General features: G+C 31.3%; 1 protein-coding gene across 5 annotated transcripts in view; it reads left to right on the forward strand.

Annotated features, from left to right (window-relative positions):
* Lrba (LPS responsive beige-like anchor protein) overlaps positions 1-24148 on the forward strand; it is a 728436-nt gene that overhangs the window by 325443 nt on the left and 378845 nt on the right. For all 5 annotated transcript variants that reach the window (XM_046459031.1, XM_046459033.2, XM_046459036.2 and 2 more), the window contains exon 37: positions 21247-21413. In XM_046459031.1, the coding sequence (XP_046314987.1) occupies positions 21247-21413 (167 nt within the window). The remainder of the gene's footprint in view (positions 1-21246; positions 21414-24148) is intronic.

Genomic DNA, 24148 nt, shown 5'->3' on the forward strand with positions numbered 1-24148 from the left:
CTTTAAAAAAATATCATAGTTGAACTACCTTCAACCAGTTTTTTTTTCTTTATGTCAATTTTTTTTCAACCAGTTGCTATCAAGGGCAGTAGGTAATTATAGTAGTTCAAATCATTATGATTGGTAAACTTTCAAATTGTAGGTTTGCTCCTTAAAATCAGTAAGTGCTGAATGCCCTTGACAAATGATGGAACAGGCAATTTGAACTATAAAATACAGGTTAGCATACTTTATATATTAAGCAAGTACAAGGCTCCTTATAACTACATTCTTGGGGCTCTCTATGATATTTAAAGGGTAACCTAATTTTTGAGATTCCCCATGATAATGTTACAGAAGGAGTCATTAAATGTCAGTTTCTATGCTGCACAACTTTGTGGAGAATATAGGAAAAAATTCCTTTAATTTCTTTGAGACTAATTTCCTTTATATAAAATAGATGTAATGTAACTTAAAGTTTTATTGTGGAGTAAAATTGCATAATGTGGGTAAAAACACATTGTAAACTGTGAGCAATTATTGTCATTGTGAGCTGTAGCATAGAATTAAGGATCATGAATAACCAATTCAGAATTTTCACTTGAGAAGTTTAATCTTTATTAAAGAAAAAGGATCATATTCTTTAATTATTTGAATTTGAATAAGTTTTTGTTCTGAATAATCTTGGTTTTATGTCTATTTCAACTTAAGAAGCTTAAACTCTTAGAATTTCTGATATTTCTACTTTTTATTTTTTGATTTTCATTATAATTTACCAGCTGATTTAGAATATTGATGGGAAAATTCATTTTCTTTCTTATAAGAACTAGTATTTATTTTATTGGTGATTTAGAAAAATAGTATTTTACTTTCTAATACATATTTTCTAAAATGGTTTAAATTATTTAAAGATGAAGTAGTTGTGAGATAATAAGTACCATTTGATTAATAGTATTTTTTACTGGAGCTCAAGCTATTAGAGATAACAATATAAACAAATTGAAATTCCAGGTAATTTACCAATGTTAGATTCATTGATATCATTTTCTTTGTTTTTAAGAAGAATGATTCATTTAGTCTTTTTATTTAAGTCATGGAAACCATTTCAGTTGCTTTTATAGCAGGAGAGTAACTGCAGACCATATATTTATCTCATGATTTCGTCTATCAAAGCATGAAGAAGTGAATTATTGAAAAGATAAAAATAAATTTGTTTGCTTTCTGTCAGAGTTCATATCCACAGCCAGCCTTGATAGAAGACCAGAATGATTTAGACAAGTTTGCTTTGGAGATTCATAACATATGCTTGCTGGTCAGAATTGAGTTATCTCTGCTCTGTAGAGTAAGTTATTGTAGCAGGAGCTGACAGAGATGAAGATAACTGAGGGAAATTCAATTACCTTTTAGTGTTTTCTTTCTAATAGGATTCTTAATGTGAAAAAGATCCTTAGATGATGTGCCTGTTACTTTTGAGATTTGCCTCGATACCTGTTTCCAGAATGCCATGAGCTTTCAGTTCCAAACCTTAATTAAGTATAAAATAGGGTGCTTATTTTTAAGAGTAGTTTTGATTGAAAGGTCTTATTTTTTTTAATGCCATTGATAATGTTTACAATTATTGACTGTCCTCTTTTTTTTTTTTTTAACATAGTGCTGTTATTTTCAATGAGGATATTCTTTAACATGCTAGGAAATTTTTTTCTTTATCTCAAATAACCTTTCTGGAATTATGATTTGGCTTCTCAGTGCTGATCTGTTTATGTTTCAGTCTAATTGTCATATGTCTGCTCTTAGCAGTTTAAATGCTGCCAGAATTCTTAGACTTTGATTTTCATTCTTGTTTTTTGCATTCTGCCAGACTTTTTATTAGAATGGTATCTTTATTTTCTCACTCCCTTCTACTTTTCCGTGTCTTGCAATCTGGCTTCTCTTCTTTTCGTTGCCAATTCTAGGAAAAACAATCAAAATTGCTTTCTTCAATATCATGAATACGTACTAATTATACTCTCCTGTGATTCTTTTTCTTTCCCTTTTTTTCTTGATTTCTAGTATTTGACACTGATGACAAATATCTCCTTTTGATAATTTTTTTGCTTGATTTTCTCACCTGGTGTTTTATTGATTGGGTTTTTATTTCTTACGGTTTTCCTTTTTTTTTTTTTTTTTTTTTGGTGGTGCTGGGGATTGAACCCAGTGCCTTGCACATGATGGGTAAGCACTCTACCAACTGAGCTCCAGCTCCAGCTCCCCATGGTTTTATATCTTTAAATCTTGCTACATTTCTTAGTCTTTTTATCAAAAGTATATTTCACAAATGCTTTCTCAGTGTTTTTAACCCATGTATATTGTTTTTACAAATCTCATATATGTTAGCACTCTCTAAAACCTCTATGTAAAATGTATTATTTTTAAAATTTCAATTTATGTCTTCAATTTTTTCTCTAGATACTTTTGAAACAACAACAAAAAAATTACAAGAAGGCATCCAGTGAAAAACACCCTTCTAACCTCTTCCAGGATTCCTCCCCAGACAGGAGACCATTGTTAAATGTCTTCTTAATCTTCTCAGGGATTCTTTGTTCACGCACACTGAAAAAGGAATATTCCTATCCCCTTCTTAATCGGAATGCTAGCATAGTACAAATAGTGTTCTGTATTTTGCTTTTAAATTTAATATTATTTTTAGACATCTTTTTATACACTTATTAGCATATAAAAGTCTCTTTCCTCAGAGTGTGTGTTCTTTTGGAGTTTTGCACTTTTGTAGGCTGCATGTGGTAGTGTGTAGCCTTGGTTTATATTTCTCAATTTTAGTTTTAAATTATCTTTATGAGTGAGGTTGATTATCTTTGAGCCCTTTTTATTTCTCATCCTGAGAGCATATTCTTTACTGGTTTTATTTGTTTGTTTTTTTCTTACTGATATTGCAGATGCTTCTGGTATATTGGGGAATCAGTTCTATGTTTTATGATACAAATGGTTTTACCATTTTTCTTTGTTGTTGTTGTCTATTTGTTGAGTTGTGGTAGCTGCCACTTTTGTTGTCCTGCAAAATTTTTGAAAGAATGTTTTTGTTGATATATATATATATATAAGTATTTTCTTTTATGGTGTCTGCATTTTTGGTTGGCAGTTCAAAGGGTCTTCTACAAACATATAAACATATGTTTCTTCTAGTATTCTATAGTTTTATTATTTTACATTTAAATATTTTATTTATTTGGAATTATTTTATGTTTTATTATGAATCCAGCTTATGTTATGTTTGCCTAGTTTTCCCTAGGAAAACTACTATATAGTTCCAACTTTTCTGATTTGAGGTGCTGCTGTTATCATATTCTATATACCTCTATGTTTTGGACTCTGTTTCTAAATGTTTGATTTTTTTCTCATTAGTCTTTCTATGATTTCATGTACTAATGTCAAAATCTGTTTCAATTTTTGGATGTTATGATGTATTTTAATACTAGTTGAACCATGTTTCTCTTCTCCCTCATTGCCCTTTTAAATTTTATTCAGAACAACAGTGGCTAATCTTATTTTTCTAATTTTAGATCCAGCTTGTTGGGTCAAAAGAGACTTTTCATTTGATTCTTTGGGGCTTTTCAGGTGTACAGTCATATTATCTAAGTTACTGACAATTTTACCTCCTCCTTTCCAACTTTTATTCTTCTAATTGCCTTTTGTTGCCTAATTGAATTGGTTTTAATCAGCAGTAAAATGTTTAAAAAATAGTGGTGTCTTTTTTGTTTGTTTGTTTTTTTAGGGAAGATGCATTATTGTTTCCCTACAGAGTATCATGTAACCTTTGAGTTGACTTTATCATTTTTGTAAATTTTACTTCTGCTTTATGGAGTTCTGTTTTTTTTTTTCCCCATGAAGACTGTTATTTAATTTTGTCATCCTTAAATGGAACAGTAGAGATGATGGTATAGTTTTTTTCTGTGTTAGATATGTCAGTATTAGGCTAGTATGTTTCAATCATAATTTATTGCACTACCAGATTCTATTTACTAAGGCTTTTTTTTGTTATTTCTGTGCTTTATTTATAACTTAAGTTGCATTGTGATCATTTTTAATTTTCCATGCTATGTTAGACATTTAACAGGTTTTGATATTAGTATTATTATTGCCTCATGGAAAAAATTACGAAATTTGTGTTTCTTTTATTCTCAAGAACAAGGTAGGTAGCATTGGAGTATCTCCTTTTAAAGATTTGGTGGTATTCCATTTTGATATAATGAGTATTGTGCACACTTTATCTCCAGTTTTATATTTCCAAAAATTATGTATATGTGTACCTATATGCACTTTACCTATGACTTAAATTCATCATTTTCCTTTCTAAACTTTTTATTAGTTTTATTAAGAAGCAAAGTTGTACGTCACTGGGAAACAAACTCTTTATTCTGGTTGGCTACAGGCTATGTTAAAAGTCTCTGAAGGTTTTAATATTATTGATGAAAGCAAGGTTTGGGGAAATAATTCAAAGTGTCTAATCTCCCTTCATTTTTGTATTTTTAAATTTCTGTGAAATTTTCATTTATGCAGTGTCTGATATGTCACTTCATGTGAGTTTGTCTTGTTTTTCTGTATTGTTATGGTTTGGATATGAGGTGTCCCCCAAAAGCTCATTTGTGAGACAATGCAAGAAGTTTCAGAGGAGAAATAATTGGGTTGTGAGAGTCTAAACCCAATCAGTGATAGGGTTTAACAGTGATTAAATAGTGATAGGGATTAACAGTGAAGTGGTGAAGTGGTGGAGTGTGGGTGGAGGAGGTGGGAATTGGGGCCTGGCTCTGGGGAGTAGAAATTCTGTCTCTGCTTCCTCTTCACTTTGTGAGCTGCCTCCCTCTGCCACACTCCTCCGCCATGATATTCTTTCTGCCTGACCTCACGCCCCAAGGAATAGAGCCAGCCTTCTATGGACTAAGACTTCTGAAACCATATGCTCTCTAATAAACTTTTCCTTCCCTTAAATTGTTCAGGTCAAGTCTTTTAGTTACAGCAGTGAAAAAGCTGACTAAAAACATTCATGTAACCAATAATATTGCAATTATTATATTACTCTGCCACAATAAGCCATTTTTATAATAGATTCATAGATTATATATAAGTGATAATTGTTTTATAATTATATTTATATGCTTTATAATTAGTTACAAATTTATATAATCATGTATAATTGATATAGAATTACATGATTCTATATAATTTAATGATTTAATATTTATGTATTAAGCCAGTATTGAAATCTTTTTCTGTGAATGTGACTTCATTCAGGAAAGAGCAGTTTTATCATTATCATTGGTGAAATAAATCAAGTGAATATACTAATTTTCATGGTTTAGTTCATGTCATTTTTAACTTGATATTCTAATAATCCAATGCTTATCAATTTATTAAAAGTTCAACTCTTTCAGTTTAAACTATCTTCCAAAATATAAATTCACTTATTTTTGCAATAGTGCTTGGACTTAATTTGGAATCGAAATGGTTATAGTTGTGAAGAAGCATAAATGTATTATGAACTACTGCTAATATCTATAATTCATGTAGCTCCAAATCTATTTTTATTTAGATTATTATGTAAATAAAAATTTTTAAAAATGGAACTCAAATACCTCTTATAAAGTTGACTTGAAAAAATTTCATTTAATTCACCAGGGAGAAGGAAAGAAGAAAGAAATATCAATAAAACATTGTATAATATAAAATAAGAACTTTCTTTAATCCTCCGCCCATCATGCATCACATAATTAACCTTTTAGACACTTTTTACAAACATACCTGTATATTTGTGTCCGTAGATATTTTTCTGTGTGTATATATTTCATATATATTAACAAAAATGAGCGTATATTATGTAAAATGTTATGTGCCTTATATTTTGAGTTAATGGATATTACCATTTACTTGTTTTGGCCTAGAAACTCTTTTTGCGAATCTGACCTTGAGAAATTTACACAAATATAACCAAAACATTTTACACGTGGTTTTCAGATGTTTGTAAATGCTTGCTTGAGAGTTTGTGTGCATCACTTCTCTTAGTGCATGTAGGTGGGGAAGTGGTTGAAGATTGACCTTTTCTCACTGCCATTTCATTTGTTATGGATATTACGTTTTTAGATGCTCTGTTGTCTTATTCTTCTTGGATACCTTATGAGAGAGTTACTTGTAATCATTAAAATGTTCTGAAATTATTGGTATTAGACTCCTGTTTTTAACAGAATCTGCTTATTATTTTAATTTTGACACCTAGTATAGGCTTGGGTCATAGGAAGCCCTCAATAAAGAATAGCTGAGTGAATGCTAGTATCAACAATGGAAGGTTCAATTTTGGGTTAATAAAGGATTCCGTATTCAACTAACATAAATTTGAGGGCTCAGTTTTTTCATGCGAGATCTTGATTTTTTAATAGCAAGAAAATATTTTGTTCAATGTTACTTCTGTTTACATTCTTGTAGGGGCAGAAAATAATAAGAGCAGATATCCTCACTTCTGTTTTTCTTAATGAGACTTTAATGATATATAAGACAGAGAATTTAAATCTCTGTGAAAATTGTTTCCTGAACTTTTAATTTGATAGCTGGAATATTGTCCTCATATAATTCTTAGATTTTCCAGTGATTAAGCATTGCTTTTTGATAGGATGAGAAAAATCTCTATCTTCCAATCTGCTTTTTTTTTTTTTTTTTTGTTCATCCGTTCTTTCTTTAGTAGCTTTTATTTTTATGGGACAAAAGAGCATTAATTTAAAATAATTACACGTAAGTTGTAAAATTGTTATTGCAATCTGTTGTGTATGGTAGAAAACAAACATTTGGGTTTATAACAGCTGGGATTCATTCCTGGTCTGCCACTGTGTGGTGTTGGACAGGCTGCTTCACTTATTTATTGTAGTGTGAGGGTCCTTAAAGATCACTAGTCTAGCTCCCATCTGAAGCTTATTTCTAGTCAGAAACGTGGTTAAATAGCAGTATCAGTTATTATAGTCTCATTTATGTAATTACCTTATACTTACCTTTCATATACATCTGTGGATAATTTGGCTAGACCTTAATTGCATGTTCTTTTGTTTACTTTTTTCTACTGACCTTACATGCTTCTTCCTATGTTGGATGGGAAATGGTAGAGTGCAAAATAAGTCTAGGTTAACATTAGTTGAATTGGGCTGGGGTTTTGACTCAGAGCAGAGTGCTTGCCTAGCATGTGTGAGGCGCCAGGTTCAAGCCCCAGCACCACATAACAAAAAATAAATGAGGGGCTGGGGATGTGGCTCAAGTAGTAGCTTGCTCACCTGCATGCGCAGGGCGCTGGGTTCGATCCTCAGCACCCACATAAAAATAAAATAAAGATGTTGTGTCCACCAAAAACTAAAAAATAAATATTAAAAACTCTTTCTCTCTCTCTCTCTTAAAAAAATAAATGAATAAATAAAGACATCTATCCATCTACAACTATAAAAAATAAATTAGTTAAATGACAAAGTTGTTTTCTTCCTTTGTCCAGGTCATTCCTTAAATATTTCCTTTTAATACACTGAATATACCATTTTATCTTTTATTTAGTGGTTAAAATTCAGTGCAAATGAAATCTTACAATACTGTGTTCTTTTATTAACTTTTAAAGGAAACTCGTAATCCAGAAAATGTGCAAAGTATTTTTAAATGAACCTTTATTTATGTTTTTCTAGATTTCTTTACTTCTTCATCTTTCTCCCAGTTTTTGTTTTCTTCTTTTTCGTTTTTCCCTCATACTTTTTTTGTCTCTAGCTACCTGTCTCATCCTGAAAATGGTCAGAGAGCGTTAGTCAAAGTCAAGGGTAATTTTTTATAAGCTCAGTGTGATATTCTTTTTCTATGGTGGTGCTCTGTTGATGATTAATGCACCCTTTTGTCTTCTCACATTCATTTCTTGGTGTATATTTTGCACTGAACACATTTGGAGAAAAGGTGGTTGCTTAATAGACTTTGAGTCTGTATAGCCTCGTAGGAAAATATTAGAATAGCAATCTTTTCCCAGCTTTTGTATCTTCTGAGCTTGTGGTTTTGTATAATTTTCCAAGTATTGGGCCGAAATAGTGAAACATTACCAACATTATTTGCTTATATATATTTGCACATATATATTTTTAAATTGTATCTTTTTGGCTATTGTTTTCTTTACCTTAGATACCAATGTTATTGATAAATAACCATAAAAGGGATAAAATACTAGCATAACTAACTAGATGAGTGTTCTCATTTTTAATGTTCAGATCTCACTACAGTTTGAACATCCAGTCACTGGGGCAACATGTTATGCTGGCATAGTTTATCATAGCATGGATTTTCTACTCAGATAACTTTGTGCTCTAGCCTGAACTCTTTCATTTACTATTATAAGCTAAGATCCCATTGCCTCATCTTTAAATCAGGATAATAATGATGCTTACCTGTAGCTTTCTTTTGAGGAATAAATGGGATTTGATAAATGTAATATTCTCTTTACTGTATGTCCGTATTAAGTGGTTAACAATGGGACTATTTTTTATATTCTAGATTATCTCTGCAAATATCCAGGTAATGCTTTTGTGACCTACAGCCAATCTGAGATTCTTATCTCTGCCGTAGACTTCTATTAAGATATTGTTTAATAGAATAGTGACAACAGTCTGGAGAATACATCTTTCTGTTAATATGAGTAGCCTTTCAAGGCAATAGCTGTTTTCCTTTTTTTTTTTTTAAATTTATATCATCTGAATCAAAGCATGTATTTGGCCTTTCCTCTTTTTTCTTTTGTATGTCTAACAATGATAGAAAGACATCCCGAAGCAGAAAAGGATTGGAAAACTTAGTACTGGACGTTGTATCTGCTAGAATTTATGCACTACACTCCTGCACAGAAGGGTTTTCTCTTGACCCTTGCACTTGTCTGCCTAGCCCTTTTCCCACACTTCAGGCAGTAGTTCCCATCCCCAACAGTAAGAGTTCTCTTGACTGTATTTTTTTTCTGGAATTTAGGCCCACCTATTTCCAGTCCTAGAGAGGGTTCTTTCATAGTCCTCAGTTAACCTTTTCTTCTACCTCAGGTTGATTGACTGTGGCACAGCACCATCAAACTTCCTCTAGGGAAGTACCCACCCTGATTTCATATGTCTTGGCTTCCATGGACCAGAACTGTGCAATCATATTTCTTAATTCACTTCCAAAGTCAACTGTATTTAGTCTGTATTGTATTCTTTTAAAAGGTTCTTCCAGGTTATATTTTAACTTGTCTCACTTTCTACTGTAGGTTTTTGAAAATGATCAGATTAAAAGATGGGCCCACAGCATTTTCTACTCTCAATCTTCTAAGGTTAATATTTGAATAGATAATTTACATACCTGTAACAGGGCACATATAAATACACACATATAAAAAAATTGTAATAACTTTTAGAAATCTTTATGAAACTAAGGGAGCTATCATTGCTAAGGGAAAAGAAGACTATTAAAAGTGAACTGATGAGGCTTTGTTTGAAAATTGTTTGTTTCTCTGTCTTCAAAGGAACAGCTGTGTTTCTGGGCCCTCCATTAAAGTAGTGTAGGTAAAATTGACCTCATGACTATTGGCATTGTTGATCACACCAAACCCAAACTTAAGAAATATTTTATCTTCTCAATGTATTCTAATAATGGAAAATACACACTTTATAGAAAACCAGATCTCTTAATGCCATTGACAGTCTCTTTCAAGAGAAGATTGGAATATATTCATTAATATGTCAAGCCTATATTTAAGGTTTTATTTTATGATATCTTTTGATTATTTTAACTTTGTCAGATCTTGTATTAGTGTAGAAAGTGCCTTTTTTAATTCTTTTTTTTAATATTTATTTTTTAGTTGGACACAATATCTTTATTTATTTTTATGTGGTGCTGCGAATCGAACCAGGGCCTTGCACATGCTAGGCAAGCGCTCTACCACTGAGCCACAACCCCAGCCCTAGAAAATGCCTTTTTAAGTTAATTTTAAATTAAAATAGATAAGAAACTAAGCTAATTGAAAATCTACATAGGGCATTTTCATGCAATACTTGTATATTATTTAGAATTTGCATATACTCTTTTTTTAATCTTTATTATTTATTTATTTATTTTTATGTGGTGCTGAGAATTGAACCCAAAGCCTCATGCATGCGAGGCAAGCGGTGTGCCACTAAGCCACAACCCCAGCCCCACATCAGCTACTCTTAAAAAAGAAAAAAAAAACTTTATGTATTTATTTAGCTTTATGTGGTACTGAGGATCAAATCCAGTGCCTTACAATGTTAGACAAGCGCTGTACCACAGAGCCATAATCCCAGCCCTTGACTGCTCTTTTTTATGGTTTATTAATACAAAATTAAGATCAAACATTTTTACACGAAGCATTTTGTTCTAAAGCAAGTATTTTATCATACAAAGTAAAATGGTTGTACTTTATTTGATAAAAATGGTTTCTAATTCCTTGCCTTTCATACTAGTGCTACTAGAGTATGGTCTGTTGAGCATACTAGTTGTTCGTATTCCTCCAAGTCAGTACAGAAATTGAGTATTGCTTTATAGGTTTGGTATCTAGCAAAGTCAAATTTTTCAAAAAGCATTAGTCCTCAGTGTATTTTTAAAAAGAATTTAAAACTAGTCCTCCTCTACAGATGGTTTGAGAAATACCACCTTAAAGCCAGTTAGTATTCAGATGTATTGTTCTAAAATGTTCTGTTAGTAATACATTTGAATAATTATGAAAGTTATTGTAGTCTAACAATAGCTAAGAAATGCAAATTTAATTAATATTTTATATGTTATATGACATATAAACCTTTGAGGAGTAATTTTGTAATAAAAATGGCCAACAATACATAGATTTGCAAGGAAAATATAAATGTGCCAGGAGGGCTGTGTCAATTGCATGTCTTAGTCTGTCATTCCTACCTTTTCTTTTAAAAACTTATTTACCTGGGCTTTTTTTTTTTTTTTTTTTTTTTTTTTTGGTTAATTTTGCTATATGTATTTTTTCTGTCCTATATGAGTTCTTCATTCTTGGTGAGCAGTTGCTTGGCCTTCAAATTCCTCTGTGAAATTTGTCCTAATTTTGAATAGTTTCATATTTCTCACTCCTCCCAGACACACTGCATATATTGACTCTCCGAATAGTTATTTCATATTGTGATTATTTTTATCTTATATTGTAATTATTTTGCTCAAGTACCTGAGAGTCTAGTATGAAAAAGACTTTTGCTGTGTGTTCTGATAACATAATGATTAAACCAATAATATGTGTAAGGTGTAACTAGTCTATCTAGGCAACATTCTAATTAGTTCATGTCTATTCTTATTTGATCCTCCTGGAAATCTTACTGTGATATTTCTCTCTCTCTCTCTCTCTCTCTCTCTCTCTCTCTCTCTCTCTCTCTCTCTCTCTCTTTTTATTTTTAAATGAGGAAACTAAAGCACAGGGTTTTCAATAACTTGCCCAAGCAAGAATGTGTCAGTCAACATTAAAATTTAAGTTATCTTGCTCTAGATTTTGTGCTCTTAATTACAATGTTAATCATACTTTTTTATAAGATTGGATTAATCATTTTTACTTAGTTTTATGTATATTCTTTAGCTACTTTTACTTTTCAATATAAATTTATATATTTGTAGTAGTAAATACATTTAATCATTTAAGTAAGAGACCTTAGAAGTTTAAATAAGAAACATACAATCTTATGATCTTTTAAAAATTATTTGGTTTCTACCCATTATATTGTTTAAATTCCATGTTAATTTTATTCAACACAGATACTAACCACATTTTGTTTACCATACCAGATGTGTGATATATGCATGCACATTAAAGGATTTGGGTTGTCTTTAGGTGTTTATTTAGGTATCTATTTAGGTATTTACCCAAGAATTTTGTGGTTTTATTGTTAATAAGTTCTTGAGTAAAGTAATGAAATAAGAAAAACATATGTGTATATTTGACCCATAGCTGCCTTCTTTGTGTTGACTTGATTTTATAAATATTATATAAAGCATTTTCAAACTAGTTTTTATTATCAAAAGGCTAAAGTAAAAGATTAGAACCTATATTAATCTTCAAATCACTTAAAAATATTGAGGACTGCAGTTTGTAGAGATAAGAACCCAACACATTGCATCCAGTCCATTAAAACAAGAAGGAATGGAAGAGATACTTTGATAAGTGTTCTGCCTGTTTTAACCTTGAATGCTATTATGGGGTGGCTGGGGAGGGGGATGGTGCTCTATCTGTTTCATTGGCTTAGGCTTTTTCATGCTGAGAGAAATCAATACTTTGAGGCATTGCATGACAGAGAAATCACTTCAGAATTAAAGGTGGCTGTCACACATTGTCATTGGTTGACTTTTGTTTGCTGTTGAGGTTTTTAAGCTTTCATTTTTCTAAGTCTTTTTCAGGAGTCTATCTGAGGTTTCTGTAGACAACTCTCCCCCCACCCCCCATCTATGGATCAGATTTTATGTCTGAGTTAAGAGATCAAGTACAAAGACCTCCAAAAGTGAAATATTGAGAAGCTTCTTTATTTGTTGTCCCCTAGCTGATCTCCTTTTAAAATGCTTTCCCCATGAGACAGGAATTTATAGTGGAAGTGATTTTTAAACAAATTGAGAAGTAAAATAGTACATTTAAAAGTTTAGCAGAAGCAATGTTTAGTTAACTAAAATTCAGTGCACCTTGTAGCTACATAAAATAAAGAAGGTAAAACTGAGTGTCCTAATATGGAAAGATGTAGAGTTTGATTCTATTTATGTAGAAATGGCATCTTACTGTAAACAGTCACTAAATTTATAGAAAACCATTGACCAAATAGGAGGAGATAGAAGAGAGAACTTTTGTTTTATTTCATATATCATTACTCTGATTTGCTTTTAAAAGCAAGCATATGCTTTTTAAATTTTTTTTATTAGTTGCTCAAAACATTACAATGATCTTGAGATATCATACATTTGATTCAAATGGGGTAGAAGATTTAAGCACAAAACTTGTGAAAGCAACATACTTAAATTGTTTAATATATTACTAAATTAGGAGAACATCTTCTATAATATTTTTGAGTTTTTTATCCTGGAAAATTTCAAATGTAATGTATTTTTATTTTATTAATAATATGCAAATTAGTGAAAGTGTGCTTTATAGCCTGTTTCTCATAAAACATATTGTCCTGGAAACGTAACTTTAGAAACATTGTCTCAGCATTAATTTACCACTTTCTCTTCACTGAAAGGAGAGCTTGTAAGAAGCCCTCTGCCTTTCCAGTCACAGCCCTTTTCTGCCCCAGTAAAGTACCTTCTGTTCTAATTTTATGGAATGACTTGCTTTGTTTCCATCAACACCGTTTCTTTTAGTACTATCATTTCTTTACCAGGTTTTGCCTTTTATTTAAGTGGAGTCATAAAGTATGTCTTTTGTTCTGCCACTTTTAGTTAAACATTGTGTTTGTGAAATTCTTAATATTCTCTGTCATTTTCATTGCTGAATAATATTCCATCGTGAGTAGACCATTAGTTTTTCATAATCTCTTTATTGTTTGATGTGCAATTGGGTTGATTTCAATATTTAGCTACTATAAATAGTGCTGCTTTGAACATTTTACATATCGTTTTGTATACATATTCTTGCATTTCTGTAGGGTAGAATTAATTGATTGCATTGAATTAATCAGTTCACATTTCCCATTTTAATACATATTGTCCCATTGTCTTACAAAAGTGTGTGCCACTGCCAGCGTTAATGTATTGCTGTTCCCATTACTTCACTTTCTGGTTAACAATTGATTAGTGGTTTTCATTTTGGCATTCTGGTACTTCTGTTTTTATTTTGGATGTTTTTAAACAAATGAAGCTGTTCATCTTTTCTATTGCTTGTTATAAATTATCCACTTTTTAGTTTTGTGAAGTACTTCTTTTCTTAATGAGTTTCTTATTGGATATTTTTCTTTTTCTATTGTTATGGAGATCATATTTACCTATTTGGCATATGAACTTATTTTTTTTTTACATGAGTATTTTAACTACTTCTGGGTGTGCTTTGTTTTTTCACTTTTTAAAAATGTCTTAAAATTTTATCATCGTTTACATATGATGAAGTGTTCTCATTTTTATTATATTGTTTGTTGAGTTGTAACAAAGTATATGCCTGTGTAACCACCACAATGATGACAGAAAATTTTTGCCATCCTAGATCAATATTCACTTATGATCCACTGTGGTCAATTCTTCTCCATATACTCATATTCACTACTACTGATTTTATTTCTATTTTTCCATATTGTTTGCCTGTTGTACAGTTTCATAGGCATGGTTTCATAAAATAGGTATTCTAGTGTCTGGATTCTTCTGGTCAGAATAAAGGTTTTTATATTTTTCATATGGTTGTATATATTACTAGTTCGTTTCTTTTATTGATGAGTAGTGTTACTTTATTTAGCCATTCATTTAAAGACAGTCATGGTTGTTTCCAGTGTTTGATGCTTAAGAGCACTTGGAGCATTTTCATATGAGTTATTTTGATGGAAATATCAGTACAGCATGTGTTTCAGCTGGTGAACTGTTTTCTTCTTTTTGTGGTACTACGGATCAAACCCTGGGCCTCCTGAATGCGAGGCAAGTGCTCTACTACTACTCCCTCCCCAACCCTCCCAGACTATTTTCTAAAGTAGTTGTAGACTTTAAGCGCCAACCAGCAAGGCAGGTATGAGAGTTTCAGTTGTTCCATAACTTGGTCAATACTTTTAATGGATATCATGTGTAGTAATTACTTATTGTGATTTTTATGTGCAATTCTCTATGATTTCTCTTATGCTGATTAGCTATTTGTGACTCTTTTGTGAAATGTTTGTTCAAATCCTTTGCATCTCATTTGAGTTGTCTTTTTAATTGTGAGAGTTCTTTATATATCTTATAGAGATGTCATTTGTCAGCTATAGATATATGATGAGTATTTTTATTTCTCATTTTGTGAATTACCTTCATTTTATAAATGGTCTTGCAAAAGTAGGTGTTATACATTTTGATAAAATCTAATTTATCACATTTTTTTGATGCTTGTGATTTTCTTTTATGATTTACTTTTTACTATTCTGTGTAAGAATACTGCCTATCCCACGGTCATCACTAATTTCTCTGTTTTTTTTTTTTTTCTGAAGTGCTATAGTTTTAACTTTTGTATCTTGTCTTATGGTATGAAATGGAAGTCATGAGAAAGCACACATACTCCTGTTGTCCCCTAAGATTAATTATGTTTTCATAGATGTCCTTCAAAACATTAGGTAGGTTGAAAAGTGTGTTTACCATGAAAGACTGTTAAATGATTCAAAATGCTATTGTTAAAAAAATTTCATTATAATGCTACATTTTCTCCTTTTTGCTGTTATATGCTCTCTATACTTTATGATTTTCAAATACTCAATCAAGCTCTACTTCATCACGATGTATAATTTCATTTAATATTTTTAGTCCAGGGAATGCTCAACCACTGATCACATCTCCAAGCCTTTTTATTTTTTATTTCGAGACATTGCATCACTTAGTTGCTCAGTGCCTTTCTCAGTTGCCGAGGCTGGCCTTGAACTTGAGATCTGCCTCAGCCTTTCCAATCTCTGGGATTAAAAGAGCGTGCCACTGTGCCTCTCTGTTACACTGGCTTTTAATTTTCTGTTCTTGGAATGAAAAATGTGTTGTAGTGTATATGTTAGTTTATAGCATCTGAAAGACTTAACAATTGATGTTATCTTTCCCTTAAATGTAGTAGGAGTCACCAGCATAGCCTTCTGGTCCTGAAATTTCCTCATAATAAGGAATTTAGTTGAATTCAGTTTCTGTACTTGATGAAGGTCTATTCACATATTCAATTTCTTCTTGATAGTCGGTTTTGGTGTTTTGTGTCTTTCAAGGATTTTGTCAGTTTCATCTACATTACTGAATTAACTAGCATAGCATTGTAATATTTCTGTATTACCTTTTATATCTATTGGACATTTTCTTAGTATCTTTTAATGTCTGTAGGATATATATTGAAATGTCTCATCTTTCCATTTATGATATTGATAAATTATATGTCTCTCTTTGTTCTTGAATATTTTGGGTAGATATTTGTTCATATTATCAAAGAACCAGCTGATGGTTTTTAAATTAATTTTTATATTTAATTATATAATTTTCTCTTCATTTTCGATTTTTTTTTTACAGGTGTTGAGGTCATTGATTTTACTTATTCTTTATTTTTCCCCTTTTTTATCAGTTCATTGTAATTATACATAATGGTGGGATTCATTGAGGGTGTTGGTTTTAGATAGAAGTTTGGATATTGATTTCAGCATTTTATCTTTTCTAATATAATATTTAAAGCTATATGTTTTCCTTTGAATCCTTTCTAGCTGATTCTATGATTTCCCCCCCTAATTGTCATTGTTATTCTTTGATTTATCAGTTATTTGGAAATAAATTTCTTAATTTCTAATTATTTAAAAAATTTACTTATTTTTTTATCATCTGAATTCAAGCAAAGAGTTAAAAGATCTCTGTATTTCTAGATCTTTTTTCTCTGCATAGCCTCCTCACCTCTAGTAGTTTGTCCTTCCAATTCTAGCCATCACTTTCTCATCAGACCTTTTTAAAAAGAAAAAAACTTATTTCCTTGTTCTTATGAGAAGTCTGGAGGATAGTTGAGAAGTAGTGTATAATTTGACTGTATCTGGAATAGGCAGGTGTGCAGAAAGGTAATGAACCACATTGTGGAATTATAGGTCACCAGTTCTAGCTAATAAAATTTTGTCCTAGTTTTTTGGTCAAATATTTGTGATAGTCATGCAGTTTTTGTGAGGGCGTGGTGGGAATGGAGCATATAGATACATCTGTGCAATACCAAAATAATTTCTTCTAGAGACAGAAAACATTCTGGGATAGTTCAGAGAAGTTCAGTTAGATTATTTCTAGAGTTGAATTGTGAACTAATAGAGGTCTGTGTAAGAGCCATGCTGAGGGAATAAGAGGTTTTGCTAAGATGGAATGAATTGGATGTGAATGGAGGATAATTGAGATGTCACAGATGACAGTAAATACAAGAACTTTCTCACTCAAGTATAATAGCACATTTGAGATGAAGGTCGCCTCTTCAAGTTTGTACATTTTTAATATTACATGCTTATCAGACAAGTGGAAATTATTCTGCAGATAGAAATATGAGCTTATATTTTTAAAAACAACTGGATCAGATATGAAAATTTGAAAGCTTGACCTAAATTGATGATAGTAGATAAAGTGGGAATGGATGATATTATTGTGGAACATTTTATCAAAGCCTTGGAAAAATACCAGCATTTCATAATAGAGAATAATAAAGGATAAAGCTTGTCCCCCAAGAGGGGTGGTAGGTTGATGACAGAAACAAAGAAGAGTGTTACTTAATTTTAAGATCACTCCTTTCTGCACTTTTCATTGGAAGGACAAATAGCAAAGTTAGATAGAACTATATGATCTGGATGAATACATTTAAAGAAACTATTGTCTCTGTTTCTTCATTTCCATTTAAATATTTAGTAAAGACACTTGAATTACAATGGCCATTCCAAATTGCTTTCATCTTCACTTATTCTTTATCTTTTTGCTGTAACTGAATTTCTTCTAAGAAGGAAGTTTATTTAATCTTTTATTTACTTTGTTAATTCTACAGTAATAAATCTTAGGGTTTTTTTAGCAAAAAAAAATTGAATTGTTAGTTCTCAAGGTGCTTATTTCTTTTCTTTTTCTTTTTTTAGATTTAGATATTTTTGTAGTCACATTGTAATGTTCTATTACCTGGTTTATATGATGCATGAAATAGGAAAATAGAGAAGTTAATGTAAAGTAAGAAATCCTGCCTAAAATAAAGTTGAATGAATGGTTTAAATCTGACCCTTTAATTCATATGCTTTTTATGCCATTATTTTATATAGCAGTTTTTTGTAGTGTCTCCTAGGGTACCTTTGTTCAACCTTCAAACACAAAGTGCATACACGAATGTGTCCCATTGCTAAGTAATATACATTTGGTCTTAAATATTCCTCATTTGTAGTTGACATTGAATGATATGTTATGTGTAGAATTTATTATCGGTTTTTAATAAGAGCATCTTCAAATTACATTATAAATATTTTTTTTGAAATAGATACAAGTTCATTATATCTTTAAGAAACATTCTTGTTTGGTTTCATTTTATCATGTTTTAAGGTCAAATGTGACTCTAATGTTCCACAAAGAGACAGAGATTGATAATCAGGAAAGAATAGTCCTTTAATGTGATTTATATCTATAGATTTTATGTCAGATATGAAAAGTTGCTGTTCAAATTGTAAAGGAGGATCCATTAAAGAACACTTTAAAACCATTTTACTATTTAGCTTACCTTGAGTTCTTGTTTTTAGAATTATGCCTTTTCAAGCAAACTTTAATAGCTTATCAAATGTTTATGAAATATAATTTGATAAAGAAATTAGTCTACCATTAGTAAAACATAGAAATAATACAGTTCAGTGCATTCTCGTTGGGTGATTTTAGTACTGTTCTGTATGTGATGTTTCAGAGGAGTACTGAAACCAATGATTTTCTAAATTCTACCAATACCTTAAATTTCCTCCTATTAGAAAAAGGTAGAAAAAGACTGATTATGGATGCAGTAGGGCATGTTGAAAGTATAGACATCCTTCTGCCATTCTGCACTATTCCTTTTGGGGTATAGTTAGACTAGAAGTGAGGTAACCTATTGAATGTTTCTTGGCTCTTGCATGAACTTTTGAAAATATCAGATTTGAAATTATATTTCTGTTACAATTAAATAATTCCCTAGTTATCTTTACTTAAATGGTTGTCCCTTTGGATGTTTCTTAAGTATTTTCTTTCTTTTAGTATTTCAAATCATATTTTTGACCAGTTGTGCTCTCCTGTGGTTTATTTAGCATGATGCTTACTTTTTAAATATAGATATGATATTTGTACTTAATTAGTGTTAAATTAATCTAGTTCCTATTATTAGACTCATTTTCTCCACTTCAATATTTAGGTGAAATAAAATAGTTTTCTTTTACCACTGTAAATGTTCTGAGGAACTTGTACTCATCTGTGTTCAAGTGCTCTTTCAAAAGTCACCCCAAATTTCTAATTGACAGATTCTTAGAGCTATTATTATCCCCTCATTTTGCAGATGAGGACATTTAGACCTAAAGAGGTAAATATGGTAGTTGCCTAAGACTGTCAGCACATAGCAGCAAGATGATAGTGCAATCTTGTTTTGGTTTTTCTTCCCAACTGTATAATTGTTTATATGAACAAATAATGATTCTGCATTCCAGAATTTCTTTAATATATTACTTTTTCAACTGTATTTGAGTCAAAATGTATTGCTTTTCCTTTTCCTGAAATTAATTTATGTTTTTTTGGGGGGGCTTGAATTTGTTTTAGAGGTTCCATTTTATTCCCACCCAAGAGTAAATTATCTTCTCAAATTTCTCCATTATTAAATTCATCCTTTGATCCCTGTATTATAGTGCATTGCACAGACTGAGAGATATTTGATTCCTTATGCATGTACATATACACCATATCTTTTGAGTTGCTTTTGGTAGAATGGAAAGAAATCCCAATTCACATAGGCACAAAATAACCAGGAATTTATTGGACCTTATAAAAAATCTAAAACAAAATGTCTCATAGAATATCTACAGGTAGGTTGTTCTTCAGGATTTGATCTAGAAGTTCATGATTCCATCTGAAATAGACTGTTTTCTATTATTCTCATAGTTCTGTTCTCTTTAGATTTGGCTTTATTTTCAGACCAGGTTGCCTCTTGGTACAGAGAGCTTTTAGCACTTCTGGAAGTAATATGCTTCCTTTTACACACTGAAAGGAAGGAGCAAAGTATCCAGCAAAAACCTCAACTTTGCTCTTAATGCAACAGTTGCATCACGTACCCTTCCCTGAGCTAGCTTGTCAGTGTAGGTGTGATTATTTTCCTGATTGGTTTAGGATAATCACAGTGTTCTTTGATACTTGGGCCCTGATGGTAGTTGTGTGTGGCAGCAATCTCTTCAAACTGCTAAACAACAGGAAAGGCAGGGAACTACAAAATATATCACATACATAAAATAATATTTCTTCCAACATCAAATTTAGGTTGTCACGGTTTTGTTTTTTTTGTGTGTGTGTGTGTGTGTTTGTGAACTTGAAGTTAAGGTCAGGAGTCTAATAGAGGCTATTAAAGGATCAAATTTATATCAATCTTCATGTTTTCATCTTTGAAGCAAGATACTCACTATAGCATCATAAACATGATGCCACAAGTACTTGAATTAAAATTGCAAAGAAATAAACCTTTTGGAAAATAGAAATTACATTCTATCTTCTTATTGCTAATGAATCATACTATTTGGGGGGCAAAAGCGGTAACTCAGTACTTTTCAAATTTCAATGTACATATAAATTTCCCAGGGATCTTATTAAAATTCAGATACTGATTTAGTTGGTTTGATATGAGACCTTAGATTCTACATTTTTAATCTCACTGTGATTCCAGTGCTACTAGTCCATTTGTTATAAGTAGAATTTAAAAGATGCAACTACTTCATTTTTTAAATGTATTAGAAACTAGCGTAGTTTGCTACTATAAGGTAATTTTTTTCTTTTCTGGGCCTCTGAGTTGGCCACATAATTTGTCTTCTCACTTCACTTACCTTGTCTCTACAGTTCATTCTCAAAATAACAGCTATAGTGGCCATTTTAATATGTAAATCAGTCTCTTATTCACTGTTTAAAACCTATACCATTAGAATAAAGTCTAAATTCCTCAGAGTAATTACATGACATAAATGATGCTGTTCCTGCATACTTCTCCAAACTAATTTCATACCATTATTCTCCTTATTCAATGTCTCAAGTTTTGCAGCTTCACTTCATGCCATTTGTAATGCTGGGCCCCTGCATTTACTTGACTAACTGCTTCTTATTGTTTAGTTATCTGCTTCAATATTAACAACTTCTGAGTGTATTTTATGCTTGACTTCAGAGAAGTAAATTCTTGTGGGATATTATGTCAAGAAAGCAGATCACTAAATCCTAGACAATTAAAGAATGATAGAAATGTAACTGTAAATTTTTGGTTGCTTTGGTTAATGCTAAACATTATTTTTTGATGCGTTTTTAGTTTTTCTCCCATATTTTTATAGTATGAACAAGTGTTTCTTTTTTTTTTCCTTCCTATCCAAGTCACTTTGTGCGCAGTATTCTGCAGACAAACGAGAAGAAGAGAAAATGTGTGATCATTTGATAAGAGCAGCTAAATATCGAGACCATGTGACAGCAACTCAACTAATCCAGAAAATCATCAACATTCTCACAGACAAGCATGGAGCCTGGGGAAATTCTGCAGTGAGGTAAAGGGACACCTTTCAGGTTTGGCCCCGGGTTTTCCCCAGATGGCCTAGCTTTATGATCAAGGCTGGATGAAGAACAGAGTAATTTTTTATTTTGTATTTTAATATTTACTATGAATTTAAAGCAAAGGGAAATGAGAAAATCAGTATGAGTATAGTTATAAGTCTTCTGAGATATTGTAGTTCCCTCTAAAAGAAGATTTGCTCATATCTGTTTATTCCATTTGGAGTGAATGGTAAAGGTAGCAGTTGACATAAACTATTTTATTAGCTTCACTAATTGAGTTTCTGTAAATATATTATTTTATTTTAATAATCTATTCCTTATTTTACACTTTAGAGTTTTACCACATAAATTTGAAAACACAATAAAATGTTTTGTTTTCTCAAGTCATGTTGCAAATTGCAGGACTTTGATGATAAAATTTGTTAAATGCTCTCGTAAAATTTTATTCAATATACATATCTTTTTCAGATAACCAAACTGAACTTGCTTTTCTTAATTCTACTTTCTAGGAATAAAAAAAATTAAATTACCTTTTAGGACTAAGAAACTTAGACAATTGTGAAATTTATTCCCCATGAAATGTTTTATGCTACAAATCATAGAAACATACTTGGACTCTTTCATGTAATGTTAATGAAAAACATTTTTATATTCTCCCATTAGAAAAAAATTGTTTTAATGCCTCATTTTTGCATAAATGTATGATCATTTGCTAAGAGCAGCTAAATATTGATACCAAATATTTAGCTTATCTAGAAGAATGAAAAAAAGGAAAAAGAAAAAAATAATAAATTGTGTGTTTTTCAAGTGTAATTTGCTTATACTGTTTTAATCAAAGTACATATCTCACAGATATCATATTCTAGTTTAGAAAATTTTATGTAAAAATAAATAATTTTGAGTTTTTGAAAGGTAAATGTTAGAGATGTATTTTTCAAGTTCATTATTCATTACAGAGAACATTTACATGAGTTACATTTCTCAGTATATAATTTTTGGTTCCAGGTGTTACAAGTTAACTATTTGAGGTCAAAAAGTAACAGAATAAAGATAGGAACCATGTTTTTTTTTTTTTTTTTTTTTTAAATTTCTCAGCTGTAAGAGTGGTCATGGAATGACATGAATTACTGAGTCAATGATCTCTGGTCCCCTGTCTTACAACGTATAAAAGCCTGGCAAGGGGGAGGAAGTGTGTGCATGTGTGTAGGTGTTTTGAAGGTTTTAGAGTTTTGTGATACTTTAATGTTATAGATTCAGTGTGGTCATTTGACATCAGATACTGAATAAATGAGGTTATTACTTTCAGGTATAGTGCCTGGCACATAGTGAGAAATTAATATGTATTTATTTAATATTTTTAAGTTTTTTTTTCACCTAAAAGGAGTTTTACACATTGGAAAAAAACAAAAAACCTTTAGGTAACTTTTGCCAGGTGTTACATTGGTCATTTTTAATGGTATTAAAATTTTAGCTTTACCTTTGTGTAGCACAGTGTACCTGTGCTATCAGAATGAAAACTGCTTTTTTTGTGAAGTGGTATTGCTGTAATACAGTATCTTGGAAAAATAGATGTACTGTGAAATGTATTTATCTAGAAATAATTGGTATTTCTGTAATAGACTCAGATTTGTTATTCTGCGCAGCCAGAAATATTTGAAGTAAATTCTGAAATTTTAGTATTTCTGGAAATCCAGATACAGAGACATATTTTGCTTTTTTCACCCAAATGAGACTAGTTGGCATCCTGTTGGCTTGCTGCTAAATACATTTTTAATTCAGAGCAACAGCGAAGAATGTGTCATCAAAAGGAAAATTATTATTAGTGAATTGATATTTTCAATCTAGAAATCTCTTAACTTACATTTTGTTAAGGACAGCATGTAGCAAACCACATTGCCTCCATGTTGATATTCCTTTTTCATTGTTTTTAGGTCTTTCCCACTGAACTGTCAGTTACTTAGGATACCTGGTTGTTCCCTATGATCATCTTAAAATCCTCCTTTTCAAGATTAGTTCCCATTGTAGTGAATTTGTAGATCTTGATGCTCCTTTTTAAGTAACTATGTAAGAAAATGTGGTTGACAGAATGTATGCTGGCTCACCATTCTTTGACAGTGGTTAACTATTCTCTGATTTCTCTTGTATGAGACTTGCATAATCAGCTTGTAAATTATGGACATGGTTGTAATAAATGGGAATAACACAGTGTACTTTGTTCTTCACTTAGCATAATTCTAGAAAACATAAATGGCATTAGGGAGAAATCAGAGTCATACTGTAGCTGTAATGCATTTAACTATCCAAAGGCTGTTAAAAGAAATATGCACAATGAGCAAAATTTTAGTAGATGATTAAATTATTTTAGGTATAATTTCTTTGTGTTTTATCTAAAGAATTATAGTAGCATTTTTGTCTTCTAATTCAATCATATTAGAATATTTAGAAATTTCATTTGTGGCATTTTTTTTTATTTTGACCCTCCTTTGGAATCCACATAATTTGCTTGTAGCCATGGCTATGTAGGCCTAATACTTTCCCATTAATGTCATTTATTTTGTTTCACTATTGATGGTTTTTCTAATGCCACACGATCAGTGGGCTGCAGTGCTGGCAGCTGGCCTGGGATCGGCAGTGGTTTTAATAAATCACAATCAGACCCATGCCATTACATCAATATTTTTAGTCAATTATAGAGAAGGTCAGGTGCTACATTCAGTATAGGAGCCTC

This window comes from Marmota monax, unplaced genomic scaffold (assembly GCF_021218885.2).
Source record: "Marmota monax isolate L192 unplaced genomic scaffold, Marmota_monax_Labrador192_F-V1.1 WCK01_AAM20220418_F8-fsc00002, whole genome shotgun sequence".
Lineage (NCBI taxonomy): Eukaryota > Metazoa > Chordata > Mammalia > Rodentia > Sciuridae > Marmota > Marmota monax.